General features: G+C 38.4%; 1 protein-coding gene across 3 annotated transcripts; it reads left to right on the top strand.

Annotated features, from left to right (window-relative positions):
• The first annotated feature begins 3,840 nt into the window (after positions 1-3,840).
• LOC103974987 (NADH dehydrogenase [ubiquinone] iron-sulfur protein 4, mitochondrial) lies at positions 3,841-13,267 on the top strand. Of its 3 annotated transcripts, none has more exons than XM_065173210.1 (6): positions 3,841-4,149; positions 5,827-5,915; positions 6,999-7,128; positions 8,200-8,306; positions 12,810-12,839; positions 13,034-13,267. In XM_065173210.1, the coding sequence occupies exons 1-5, from the start codon at positions 3,982-3,984 to the stop codon at positions 12,811-12,813; spliced, it is 498 nt and encodes a 165-aa protein (XP_065029282.1). In that variant the 5' UTR covers positions 3,841-3,981; the 3' UTR covers positions 12,814-12,839; positions 13,034-13,267. The 3 variants fall into 3 exon arrangements, with proteins under 3 accessions (XP_065029282.1, XP_018677531.1, XP_009388169.1); XM_018821986.2 differs by having other exon boundaries at positions 8,194-8,306; XM_009389894.3 differs by lacking the exon at positions 8,200-8,306 and having other exon boundaries at positions 3,846-4,149.
• The last annotated feature ends 348 nt before the right edge of the window (positions 13,268-13,615 follow it).

The following is a 13,615-nucleotide window of genomic DNA, read 5'->3' as shown; positions in this document are numbered from 1 at the left end:
TGGAATCAAGACGTAAACATAAACTGCACAGAATTCGTTCGTAAAAGCGCAGAGAGCAGTTTGCAGTTTGTAAATGGAATTAAGACGTGAACGTAAACTGCATAGAACTCGTTCGTAAAAGCGCAGAGAGCAGTAGCTATGTAGGAGGTTTGCAGTAATAATAAAGTGCTCAAAATAAACGCAAACCAGAGATTTAGAGTGGTTCGGTCAGTCTTGACCTACTCCACTTTTGGCTTCCTCCACCGATGAGGTTACCGACGTCAACTAGAGGCCTTCCTTCAATAGGTGAAGGCCAACTACCCTCTTACAGAATCACTCCTTTTGACGGGCTTAGGAGACAACCCTTACAGATGTTTTTCTCTCCTCTCTTTACAACTCAAACTTGAAGAACAGAAGGAGGAGGAAAAACTAGCAGTTTTGAGCTCTAAGAACCACTGAAAAGATCAAGATTTCGGGTAAGTTCTTGCTTTCTTAGTGCTGAATGGGTGGGGTATTTATAGGCCCCAACCCAATTCAAATTTGGAGCTCAAAACGATCAAATCCCGGAATTCCGGGATCAGGCGGTTGCACCTCCTGACTGGAGAGGTTGCACCGCCTGGCAGAGCTCGAAGACCGAGCTCAGGCGGTGCCACCTCTCTGTCAGGGAGGTTGCACCGCCCAGTCTTGCTCGAAGACTGAGCCCCAGGCGGTGCCACCTCCTGGCTGGGGCGGTTGCACCTCCCAGTCTCGCTGGGAGACATAGCCTGGGCGGTGCTACCTCCTGGCTGGGGCGGTGCCACCTCTTTCACTATTTCAGCTCACTTGGTTTGGCTCCAAACTTGGCCCAAACCAGTCCGAACTTGGGCCTAATTGGCCCCTACTTGGGTTATAGGATTAACACCTAATCCTAACCCTAATTAACGTGCTAACTATGATTTTAAAGACATTTTCTAAGCTATTACAAAGTCCGCAAGTCAAGACTTCTTCTGGCGAGCTTCCGGCAAACTTCCGGCGGTCTTTCGATGAACTCTCGGAAACCATTCTGCGGACTCCCGGCAAGCTCCTAGACTTCACGATTTATTCCTAGCGAGTTCCAACGAGCTTCTTCGGCAAGCTCCGATCTTTCTCGGCGAGCTCCGCGAACTCCCAACGAACCTTCCGGTGAGCTACCGAAAAACCCTTCGGCAAGCTCCCAACTCATTCTCGGCTAGTTCCGGTAGCATTCCCGACGAACCTTCGGACTTTCGTCGAACTCTCGAACTCGCAACAAATCCTTCGCGCTTGACTCCGACACTTTGTTTCGCTTTATGTCTTCATCGTTATCATAGTTAATCCTGCACAATTAAAACAAAACTTTGATCGAGACAATTAATCCTAAGCAGTTAACCAAGTTGTCCGGCATGTCATTGGTCCCTCGACGCTTCGTCTGATTCTTCGGCGCATCGTCCTCTCCTGCGGCCTATTGCCCAATCGGCCAGTTGACTCTGCAACTCCGATATCCTTGGCACAATAACCGCTCTTCTTGGCCCGATGCCCGAGTCCACGGCCCGAAGCCTTCTGTCGATACGTCGACCGATCCACCGGCCCGACGTCCAATCTTCTGACATGTTCCTCCGGTACAACATGATGTTCCTGCTTTAATTGTCTCATCCTGATCAAAGCATCCTGCGTTACTCAAAACGCATATTAAATCATAAATATATATCAAGTAGTTTCATCATCAAAATACGAGATTCAACAGAATCGAGAGTGGATGTAGGTCACGATGACCGAACCACTATAAAACTTGATTTTCATTTACTTTAAGGTCTTTACTTTCATTGCAAACTGCTTTACTTACTTATTCACTACACTTTTGTACACTTCCGTATGCTTTCAAGTTAACATCATTTCGATACAGTTTTTCATCGAACGAAAGTTTTTCATAATTGACGTGATTTAATGAAAGCACTAATTCACCCCCCCCCCCCCCCCCCCCCTCCCTCTCTTAGTACCGACTCAATCCTAACATAGTGTAGGTGCTCATTAGAAAATGAGTTCACTGATTAATCTACTTATAGAATGCTAGATAATTAATAATACCTGACGTCAGATAGTGATTTTGTAGTTCCAATTGTATATCTAGTCCTTAGACTTAAGATATCAAAGATGTCTTGTATAAGTACTTCATTCTTTAACATCTAACTTATAAGTTTGGAAGTTCCAGATCTAGTAAAATTGGTTCTCGGGAATGACAACCAACCTTACGAAGGCAATTGAGTGTTAACAAAGGATCATCCATTCTCAATATCATGAGAGGAATATCCCATGTGTGCTCACTCAAACAAAATCTCTAGCCAGAGTCATTCAGATTGAGAGAGATAGGATTCTTTGAGAGAATCTGATTAGAGCGAGACTCAGACAAGATTCTATATGAGCTTAATGTTACCATGCCCAACATATGGTCTCTCAAATATTAAATAGATAAGAGACTATAGACACATGATAATTGAAGACAAATAGGCTTGATGGATTATATCCCTTGTACCATTTGGGGACTATGGTATAGTGGCCTAGTACGTCCATAGTCGATGAGTCAAGTGAATTATTATAGAGAAAATAATTTACTATATCAGAAGGAGTTCTGATAGGATCGACTCACGGTCAGCTCAGTATCAGACTTGATCACACACATATAGTGAAAATTATGACGAGTATATGTGTGGTTATAAGATATCAGAGAGCCCTTAGTTTGGATCATACGGATAAGATCTAATTAGATAATTGGATAGAGATCCAATTGGATGATTGGATAGAGATCGAATGAGGATAGGGTCTATTAAGGGTTAAGCTGCTTGCACCTCTGTAAATAGGAGGAACCTCATGATTCATAGGCTAGAACTCTGATGGTCGCCTCTCCTATTCTCCTCAGCCTCCTCTCCACCTTAGCTCCAGTAACCTTACAGTGCGTGTGAAGAGGGAGATCACATAATGATCTGAGGAGCATTGTCGCTGCATCCGTTGTATGGATCACTACTAAAGAGGAGTACGCGAGTTCTCTTTCATCTGCTCTATCATATTTGGAAATTTTGAGGATATACGATCTCCCTAAATAACACTTCTAACATGATATGTGCAGTTTTACGATTTTACGATTTTCTCGTATACTAATTTCGCACAACGACCAAATACTTGACTTTAGAAAATTTGATTTTCTTTTTATTTTTTACTACGCATGAGATGCCGGCCCATGATTTCCCAACAACAACTATACTAATCCACATTTTGGATGACTCCATAACTCCATAATTTGACCTAGTAACCTTCTATAACTCTTTAAAATCATTTGTTTGAATAACTTGAGTATGTTTGCCTGAAAGGATCAATCTCTCAAACTTTCTTAATCTCTATCAATGTATACCCCTAATCTAATTTTTTATAATGATCATTTGATTTCCCTTATCATCTTGACATCAAGTTTACTATACTAAAACCATGTTCATTCCATCACTTTGCGAAGGTATGTTGAATAAGAAAAACACTTACATTAATAAGTAAAAATGAAAAGCCCTCAAATCTCATCATGTCAAATTTTTTTTCTCAAAAATTTTATCTTTTTTAATTTCTTAAATATATAATATACATATAGTTTTAAATCTGAATGGATTAACCAATACACTCGGAAAACCGGGAACTGAACCCCGGTTTATTATTTGGATATTTTATTCATATTAATCATAACGCCCTTACATATAATAGGCCCGTCGTGAACCCGAGGAACAAGGCACGAGAACCGAACCCACAAGTACTGGTCTATTCCATCGCTCGATCCAACACACGGTCCAATTAAATTGGCTCCAAAAGCAAATAGGCCCAAAAGGGCCCCTCATCGCAGACGTAAGAGACACGGGCCTCAGAGGGAACGGGATCGTTCGCGAACAGCCGAAGCCCGAGTCCTCTCGCCTCCCCCATTGCCCCTCTGTCTCTCTCTCTCTCTCTCTCTCTCCGTCCGGCGTTGGAGAGATGGCCGCACCTCTGCGCCGATCATTCTCCTTCTTGGCTCGCCTTACTCTCACCCGTTCTGTTTCTCTCTCCCAAACGAGATCGCTCGCGTCGGACGCCCTCGTCGAACTCAGGCCCGGCGAGATCGGGATCGTTTCCGGCGTTCCTCGAGAGCACCTCCGGCGCCGGGTACCGATCCGTTTTGATCTTCCTCCTTTTTTCTAATCTTTTAATTCATTGGATCTTTATTCCTTGGTTGGTCCTTCAAAACGTAATGGAATTCGTAGATAAATCTCGAGGAAAAAAGCATTTATTGTCGAGAAATTCCGGAAGTTCGAGATTAGGGTTTTTCGTTTGTTTGTTCCGTTCGTTTGTTTTCTGTATAAACTTTTCTGAGATTTCGTAAATTAGAAAGTACCAAAGAGGTTTCTGCAGGTCCTAGGCCGTTTTATGTGATTTCGAACCGGGGTTCTTGAGGTTGGTGTTGTTGACCTAATTTAGTTAGATTTCTGATACAAAAGCATAGTTTATAGAATCTTGAAATTTAAATGGAGCGGCTTATTGGTGTTGGGGGAATACTGGACCGCGGTGATGTTGAACCATTAAGCAGGTGGAGGACTGTGCAAAAGTAGATAAGGATATGATGACAGTAAGGAGGAGGAAAGGAAAGAGGGTTTGTTGTTGTGTTGGCCTTGGAAGTTGCAAGAAACTTGTAACGATATTATTCTATTTGAGGATAGTTGAACATAAAATTTCCTAAACCTGAATCATTGAGACAAATCATGGAAACAGAAGGTTTTAGATTAAGTAGATTTAAGTGGTTGCAAGATCATGTATATAGAATGTAAATTCAGTAAAACTAAGAATGGAGTGAAGAGTGAAATTAAGATGGATGAACAAGAAATTCTTGTAAGTAGAAGCTTTAACTGTCCTGGATATTGTTCACAGTTCAACAGGAGGGTGATTTTGATGAAAATATTGTTCATTGAATAAGTGATGGATAAAGTGAGGAGTGACATTGAGGGGTTGCATTATCATAGGATACTCCTTAAATCATAAAGAGAATTAAGAAGATCAACAAAAATAATAATATAACCATAATGTCCCAACAATTTGGGATAAGCTACATGGACCTTTTGCTGCCTTCTATAAACATCCATATCCTCGTAAATTAAGTGTATTGAATTCTTTGTTTGTAGTTTCTACTAGAAACAATAAAAAGATATTTGCATGCTCTTAATTTAACTAGATATATTGCCTTATATATGGCTCACTGGTGAGAAAATATTCATGTAGCGAACCCAAATATTTGGGAATACAACTATTTATTGGCTTGTTTTTGTGTAAGAAGTAATACAACACCAATTATTGTGATGAGAAATTCTTGCAGAAGCTCCAGAAAAATAGAAAAGTTAACATATTATCACTATTAGTTACCCTAAATTACATTGGAATCCAGTAATTTTTAATATATAATGAATTTTCAATGAATTATGCAGCCAAGGTCTTGTCATTAATAGGTTAACTATTTTTTCTGAATACAAGTGATGAGAGATTGCAGATTCATGTTAGTTCTGTACTTTTGGGATGCTTGAACTTAGCAGTTTTGGATAAATTTGACAATCATGGTCTACGTTGTACTCAAAGTTGAACACTTCTGTATTTTTTGTGTAGGAATGTAGGATTGCATCGAAAATTGGAGCTTAAGGACTATAAAACAATAGCCATATAAGATTTGAACAGTTTGTGAATGTTCTGCAGTTTTGTAGGCATTGGTTAGCTGCATGGATTACTCCTTCAAGCTTTGTCTCTTGGTTCTTGTTTCTTTATCTGGAGCAAACAGAACTTATTTTTATGCACATGCAGGTCATAATATATTCACCAGCTCGGACTGCAACCCAGCAAGGTTCCGGAAAAGTCGGAAAGTGGAAAATCAATTTTGTGTCAACCCAAAAGTATGACTCTCTACTGCTTTATTCATTGGCTGTGTTCTTTATTACTAAAAGATGATATGGGGATGGGTATCATTCAACTGCATTGTCTACTTGAAAGAAAAAAGCATTGACTAGCAGAGTACCTGAATTCTTCATGGGAATCTTTCAACTGATTTATTATACTCTCTTTTTTTTAATAATTTATATATTTTCTTTTCATATAGACCTCATGAAAGTAACTTAATCTTAACCATATGAGTGCAAATGACAATTGTGGGGTTCCATCATTAATGGTTATTTTTATTAATCTTATTTCTTAGTCATCAAGTGTGAATGAGCTTGTAAAATGTTGCGAGTCCATGAAAAAATTAGAAGGCATGTGAAGACTTTGGTCTTTCCCAAGGATTTAGACTATGCTACCAATAAGCCACTTAGGCTATGGTGTCTTATCAACTACTGTGTCATGTCAAGTTACCTTTGTCATGGCTATCTCTGGCACAAGTAGGGCTTGTCCATGCTCCATGTTTGCTTTCTCTGTAGCATGCTTTAGGTTTGCGAATACATAGGTTATATAGGATCCCACCTGTACCCAGCACCTTATCTCCTAAATTGTTCAATATGAATGTTTTAGAAATCAAATCTGTATTGGGATGTATGACATCAATTCTGTTATAATTGTTTACGGTCTGTGCATACGAGCTCTTTCTTCTTATAGTCACATTGTGTTTTTTACTTTTGATTCATACTGAATCTGGCAATATTTCATCTGTTGTATATTGCAACAAAACATTGAAAGACTGCCAACTTAAATCTCTACTTATTCTCGAGTAAACTGACTTGTAATGAACCGTTAGATGTGTGTTATGAAAAAATTGGGATTTGCCATCGGATTGAAGTTGATAGAAGGCATGAGGTTTATTACACCTTTCCAAGGGTCTAAATTCATTATCGCGTCTAGCCTAGATTTTATTTTGACTTTTCTTAACACATTTTTTCTTGGTTATTCTCTGCCCATCTTCAAACTTCAAAGATAATTTAGTATCATAAAGTAGGGATTAATGTGACTTGAGGAGTTTCTTGTTGATACTGACATTTATACATCAGGTGGGAAAATCCATTGATGGGCTGGACTTCCACTGGAGATCCCTATGCCAATGTAGGTGATGCAGGTTTAGCCTTTGACAGTGAAGAAGGTGCAAAAGCATTTGCTGAGAAGTATGGATGGGATTATGTGGTATGGTCACTCAATCTCAGTTTTTTATCTGTTACAGTTGAAAACCTGCAGCAATAGTATTGTATATTTCACTTTGATATTTGTCCATAGTGGTGAAAAGGAAGTTGGTTTGATGAAGTATATGCTTAACCATGTTAAATGGAAATCCAACACCTAGTTGCTTGTAATGATAATTGGTTGTTCTGGTGCTTGGCAATATTGGTATGATTTTCTAAGTTGTAGGGTGTATGGAGTTAGTGCAGTTGTTCAAACACATTATCCTACTATCATCCTGTTTTTTTATATTAGTTTTTATTCTGAATCAATTTATCCTTGCTCATTCACAAACCTTTTGAAAAAGGCTTTCATTTATGGAGATAATGAATTCTATTTTGCCATGAGGTTGTACCATTCTCCTTTAAAATTATCTGATGTATGAAAATGTTTCACAGAAGGCTCCACTAGATTGATGCCACAGGCAATCATTTTCTAAGATTTGCATTCAGAAGCTTATTCCTTCACATACTGTGATCATACTGTGTGTGGTGAAAGCCCTTAGCCATCTGTATTCATACCCAAGGATGGAAACACTGGGATTGTGTTGAGTATCAGCATGAACTTTGGGAATGGGATCTGTTTGGATTGGCTGGATCTGCAGATTCATATTTTCTGGTAGACACTAGCACTTGACCTTTCAGGACTGGTTTTTTTCAATTTATGATTAGCCAAAATTGGTCAGATCAGTTGGCATTTGTTGAGTTGATCAATAGTGGTTGGAAATCTCTTAGATTTGCTTGAAGTTATTGTTATCACTATGGCATAGTTGGATGGAATCTGCTCGATCAGCTATTGATGAAGATAGTGGTACAAACAATACTGTTCTATGGAAACCTAGGGGTCGGTCTGATTGAAAAAAAAATTCTATTTGCATCTCTTGACTTTGTAGTTCTTTTGACAATAATTCAATATGTTCTTTAGAACTCTTTGATCAAGGTTCTCTTTTGTAATACTCAGGTTCTTTAAATAACATAACCAATTCATCACTAGTAGAAAGATGAAAAACTACTAAAGAACTCAATGTATTAGTGGCAGAATACACACCTAGTTGAAGAGTGCACACCGTATCCAGGGCAAGGGCATACAGGGATGGAGCAGGGGCATATAGCACTGCACCAAGAAACTAAAGGCAGCTTTAGATGGTGAGCTACTACTATTGCTTCTTTCTACTTCTATTGCTTCGCTATCGGAATCAACTTACTATTACTATAATGGAACTAGTACTGATATAGGACTGAGACTCCTGCCTGAAAGCCTTGTTTGTTAGGCTTAGCTTTCCGCTCCTCATTTTAAGTCACTCACTCCTTTTTCTCTCGATCTGACATCCATCTAAATCGTATGTTCACTTACTGGCCTGCCCTTATTGTCTTTAACCCTTACTATTCCAAATCAAAGACAGGTAATTCAAGCTAAAAGACAGGAATAGCAGACCTACAGGCAGTAAAGCAAGGTTGGGCAATAAACATAGGCAGTGATTTCGTTCTCATAAGTAAGAGTTGTATTTTAAAAACTAAGATCCGTATCAGTGGTTATAGAATTCGTTTCCAGCTTGAGTTCTCATAAGTATTAGTTTGATTCGCTAGTTATTAGTGGATTTCCTAGCTGGGTGTTCAATTCCAGTTAGCATTGGTTCAATCTAACAATAGTAGTATAGTAGTAGTCTATCGGGTACTGTTATAAAGCCTTGTTTGCCCGTGGTTGTATTCTATCCAGTACCTGTCCCATTCTTTATTCTTTTATTTGACTTATAGTTCGTAGTTGGATGCACTGGACCGTACCTGTACTTATACTTATGAGTTTGTTTCTATGTTCTGCTAACCATATATTATCCTTTATCCCTGATCGAAGTCTGCTACTGCACCATAGATACACTTATTCTTTTAAAGAGTTTGATTCTATCCCTTACTTGTCTAGTTACTTGGCGAAAATGGGAAATCCATCGTACTACCTTTGCTTCAAGTCTAACTTTGCTATATTATTCGAGCTTATCTTATTAGAACAGAGGAATAAGAATAGGGGTCTCGAGTCTGAGCTATGGCATTATAAGACTAATGTTCATGTTCGTAGGTCTAACAATGAATAAAGAATATAAACCTATCACTTCACTTTCACCCTTGCTTGTTAGTTTACTTCTTCAATTCCAACTACTTAGTCAAATTCTTTATTCCATTATTGATTCCAATTTGGAAAACTTCTACTTCCAGTTGCACTTGCGCCAAGAAATAAGCTAAACACCAGCTCAATCACCTTTTTCATTTGAATTGCACTTTCCTTGACAAAGAATATAATCTAGATAAAAGCAACGGTTAGTATAGAAAACTCTGTAACAGGACACCCGAGTCGAATATGCTTAGCGCTTCAATAATCCAATAAAAAGATATCAAAAAAGTAAACAAGGCAACGTATTAGGAACGGAATCCCGGAGTAGAAAAACAGGCTACAGTTATTATAGTGGTGCCGATTATATATGGCTTCTTTAAGGAAGTGTTTTTACTTCTATATTAGTCATGCTCTTAAATAAATATGATTTTGCACACAAATTTCTCTTACTCAATTCTTGGAAAAAGGGATTGTTGAAATAAATCGATTTCGAGCTGGATCGTTCCAAAAAGAAAAAGAACATTTGAAGATCTCACACACCTTCACTACCCCTAATGCAAAAAAGAATAGAATATGTGCTGAACCAAACACAGAAACTAATGCACAAAGTCCTAGCTAAAGTGCTAATGTGAGCGGAACCCTTGTGAAGAATTGAATCTCACTCACATGTTCTATCAAATCAAAACCCAGTGTTTGGTCCTGCGTGAATCAGTTCAGTGTATTTTGACCTTATTCTATACAATGCTTGCTGCTTATTTGATACTTTTCTGATGGGAGCTCTTAGGATCAATTTGCCAGCCAGGGACTTGCTTGTCGAGGGCCAGGATAAAGTCATATTTAAAGCAGGACAGGAAGCGCATCGAATGTGAAGGGCCTTACACATTTCTTGTTCTTGAGCCGTATCTAACCTCTTTTGGTTGTCTCATAACTACTAACTTAAACAAAGATCTGATTTGACCCCTCCTCACAAGGTCGAGTGAACCAACCGGTTGGACAGAAACCAACTAAGAGAAATAAAAGAAACTCTAGAAAAGGGAAAGTTGATTTCCTTCCTTTTCATTGGCATGTAGTGATAGGACGGTAAGTAAGCTGGTGGGTAGAGTTCTTGTGTTGTCGTAGATAGAAGTTTAGGAGTAACTTGGAATTCCCGTTACTTGTTCATTTGTAGTTGCTTGTTGAATTGAGTTTAGCGTGACCAATATGGATATTAGCAACCTAACTGCTTACTATACCTATAAATAGATATGATTTCCTAGCAGCATTGCTTGTTAGATATGATCCCATAGCTGCATTACTTGCCGATACTTGTATATTACTTGTTAACACTTGTATTATTTTTGTATATTATATATAATTAAGTCGATATATAATTAAGTGAAAGGACTGATTACTCAACACTAGTTTGTTTGTGCCTTAGCTCTTTCAAAGAATGGAAGAACAACTCTTGTTACGTGATACGAGACTGCTTGCTAATATTGTGGAGGAGCAGTAGTGGGTCCAACGCTTAGCTTAGTAGTATCATAGTTGATATGTTGAATTACCTAACGAACGCTGTAGTCTGGAGCTTGCTAACAAACAAGCGTAAGCGCCATGAGAGTAATAGGTTTGTGAAGAGTTATCATTATTACATAAGTCAATGAGAAAGAGAGATAGATTTGTTTCCAGCCAACACCTTGTAGTGATTTCAAGTCGTCACCCCGCTGCAGCTCAAATAAGTAGAGTGGAAGTTATTGGCTTTCCCTTTGCTTTGTTGAATAGAGGCATAGTAGGCAGTTGTTAGGTTACTTTCTTTATTGCCGAACCCTAAGATAGAGTACTTCATTCTTGTATAAAGCAGAAATCCATTTGCCTATCTATTCTTTGAAAGTGCAAATCCAAGCCATCCGGAAACTCCTTGATACGTCTCTTTCCTCGAACGGAAAAGAAAGTAGTGACTCCCTTTCCCTGGGCAGTAAATAAAGTATAAGCAGCAAAGCTTTTATCGACAGGTTCCTGAGAAGCTCCACAAGCGGCTAGAAAGGAAGTCAATCATATATAATAATATAGTTAGGCTAGTGCGGCAGCAAACCCTCTTTACCGTCGCTGTGCTTTAGTTAGCTCTGAACCACACTGGGCAAGACATTAGCCTACAAAAGTGAAACACTGGCGGAAGGTCAAAAGAAGGTTCATTAGAGCTTTAAGTACTAGTTTACTAAAGGTCAGTCAGTCCTGTGATCTTCCTTTCTATGATTCTATGTGATCTTACTTCCTATGATTTGATTTTCTTTATTCCTACTACACTGGTGTGGCAAAGAGGTAATATTACTTTGAAACGGAATTTGTACTAAAGATCAGAGTCCGGCCTCATCTAGCATCCATCTAAGATTTGACACTTACATCATTGCAGCTTGAACTGATTTGACCACGAATTCCAATATATTGATTTCGCCTCTATGGTCTTCTTTGCTATGAGTTCCGCGACTATGGATCTATATCTATATGACCGATAGATGACCTACTTCTTTATGTGCTATGCAAAAGGCCGTGGTTATCCCTCCCGCTTCTGTATTCTAGGAGAAGGACCTCCACTGCAGGTGACTTACTCTTATTTCGATGGAATTTCTTTATGATCGATGCACTTTTTCATAAATAGGGTTGACTCGGCTCTATGCGACAACAAATGGGATAAGGATTGCTGGGAACGGTGTAGTGAATGTAAAAGAAAAAGAAAGCGGGGCACACCACTCAAAGAAGAGAATCTATCGTGGTCAGGTCATCATTTGGCTTGGCACTCTTTCATAGTTGAGTGGGCAGACCCGAGCTCAAGTAAAGTGAAAATAGAGTTATCGGTCAGGTCAGTGAAAGTCAGAATCGAATGGCTAGAGAAGATTGAGCGAACTCGTCTAAGATCCTCATAGTATGGTATGGAAAGTAGAATATTTGATATGACTAGCTGAAAGTGTGATAGGCGGATTGCCAGTCGATGCTAGTAATGGATCTTTTGCTTACCTTATGAGTTTAGTTACGAGCTCACCCCCAAAGGAAGAAAGCATGGCATGGATGGAAGGAAGGAAACAAAAGCATGGAAGGAAACAAAGTTCAAGCAATAAATTAAGCCACAGAACCAAACCCAGCTGTCCAAGCCTTATTGTATCTTCTCTGAGCCTGGCACTGATGTCTTTCTTTAATAAAGCACGGTAGGTTCTTTAAATAACATAACCAATTCTATGAGCGGGAAATAACTGGATGTTGTTGTTATTCTTCATTTCAAATGTATTTCAGTGATAGTTGAGTGATCTGTTGGAAACTCTTAAATAAAGAAGAATAGAATATTCTTTGATACATGGGGAAATTTATTCTGTATCAGCAACATAAGATGAGAATACTTTTGTTTTCATAAGCAACAACTTTCAAAACCTTTCTAGGTTGCAAATGAATATTTCTCTCAAGGTATTATAAATTTAAACTTTCCTTTTTGTTGTTATTACCGTTAGGTATTTGCAGTGAATATGCTAGGTTTGATTTATCTTTATAAATATGTGATGTTTCCTCTATTCTCTGTGCAGGTGAGAAAGCCTCACACACCTCTTTTAAAGGTTTGCTATTCTTCACTCGAGCAATATTCAATTGGTCGAACAGATTGATGTTTAAAAGATTTAAAAGATTGTTGAAACTTTTGAATGTTCTATTTGCATAGATCATTCTTTCGGAAAGTTAGGTGCTGTCTGCCTTTGTGTTTTATGAGATTGTGATATCTCATTTCTTCCTAATTATTTTTCTCGTTTTGCAGCCCAAATCCTATTCAGACAATTTCAAGTGGAAGGGTCCACCCAAAACCGAAGAACGGTAGTTGTATTATTTCCTTGATGCTGGGAGACAGGCAAAATTTCAAGGTCCTGCTCTGTCATTGTAGTAGTCCGGTTTGTGGTCTGCCATGTGTCCACAATAATGGCGTCCAAGTCAAACATGCAAGTAAACATTGGTTTTTCACAGTAAAATATAACTGCAAACTCATTTACCTCTATATTTTCTCTGCTATCTAACCCTTCCTCTCACTAATGCCTCTCGTAATTACTTTTTATCGAAGATGATTTCTTTTATTAAAAAATTATCAGATTACGAGATGGTGTCTTTTTTTTAAAAAAATAGTCTTTAATCTTAATAATATTTTTTATAAGTTTTTTGAGCATGTTTGGGTCAATGAACTAATTCAAAATTTCTTAAAGCTTGTCGTCCACCTTTTTGCTCTCGTCCTCCTTTTTATAATATATCTGGAAAAATATTTGATATATTGGAAAATAAACTAAAATATATTTGTTCATCCAAAAACATGTTAACTTTGATGAAAATTATTCTAATTTTATCATAAAAT

Source organism: Musa acuminata, chromosome BXJ3-11, assembly GCF_036884655.1.
Source record: "Musa acuminata AAA Group cultivar baxijiao chromosome BXJ3-11, Cavendish_Baxijiao_AAA, whole genome shotgun sequence".
NCBI lineage: Eukaryota > Viridiplantae > Streptophyta > Magnoliopsida > Zingiberales > Musaceae > Musa > Musa acuminata.
Note: the sequence above shows the minus strand (reverse complement) of the source record. Positions and strands in the feature narration are given on the sequence as shown.

Bases quoted from the DNA above. Each gene is read 5' to 3' on its own strand.
- LOC103974987 (XM_018821986.2), top strand. From the start codon at position 3,982: ATGGCCGCACCTCTGCGCCGATCATTCTCCTTCTTGGCTCGCCTTACT. The intron at 4,150-5,826 runs GTACCGATCCGT...ATGCACATGCAG, and splicing joins GAGAGCACCTCCGGCGCCGG to GTCATAATATATTCACCAGC. The intron at 5,916-6,998 runs GTATGACTCTCT...TTTATACATCAG, and splicing joins AATTTTGTGTCAACCCAAAA to GTGGGAAAATCCATTGATGG.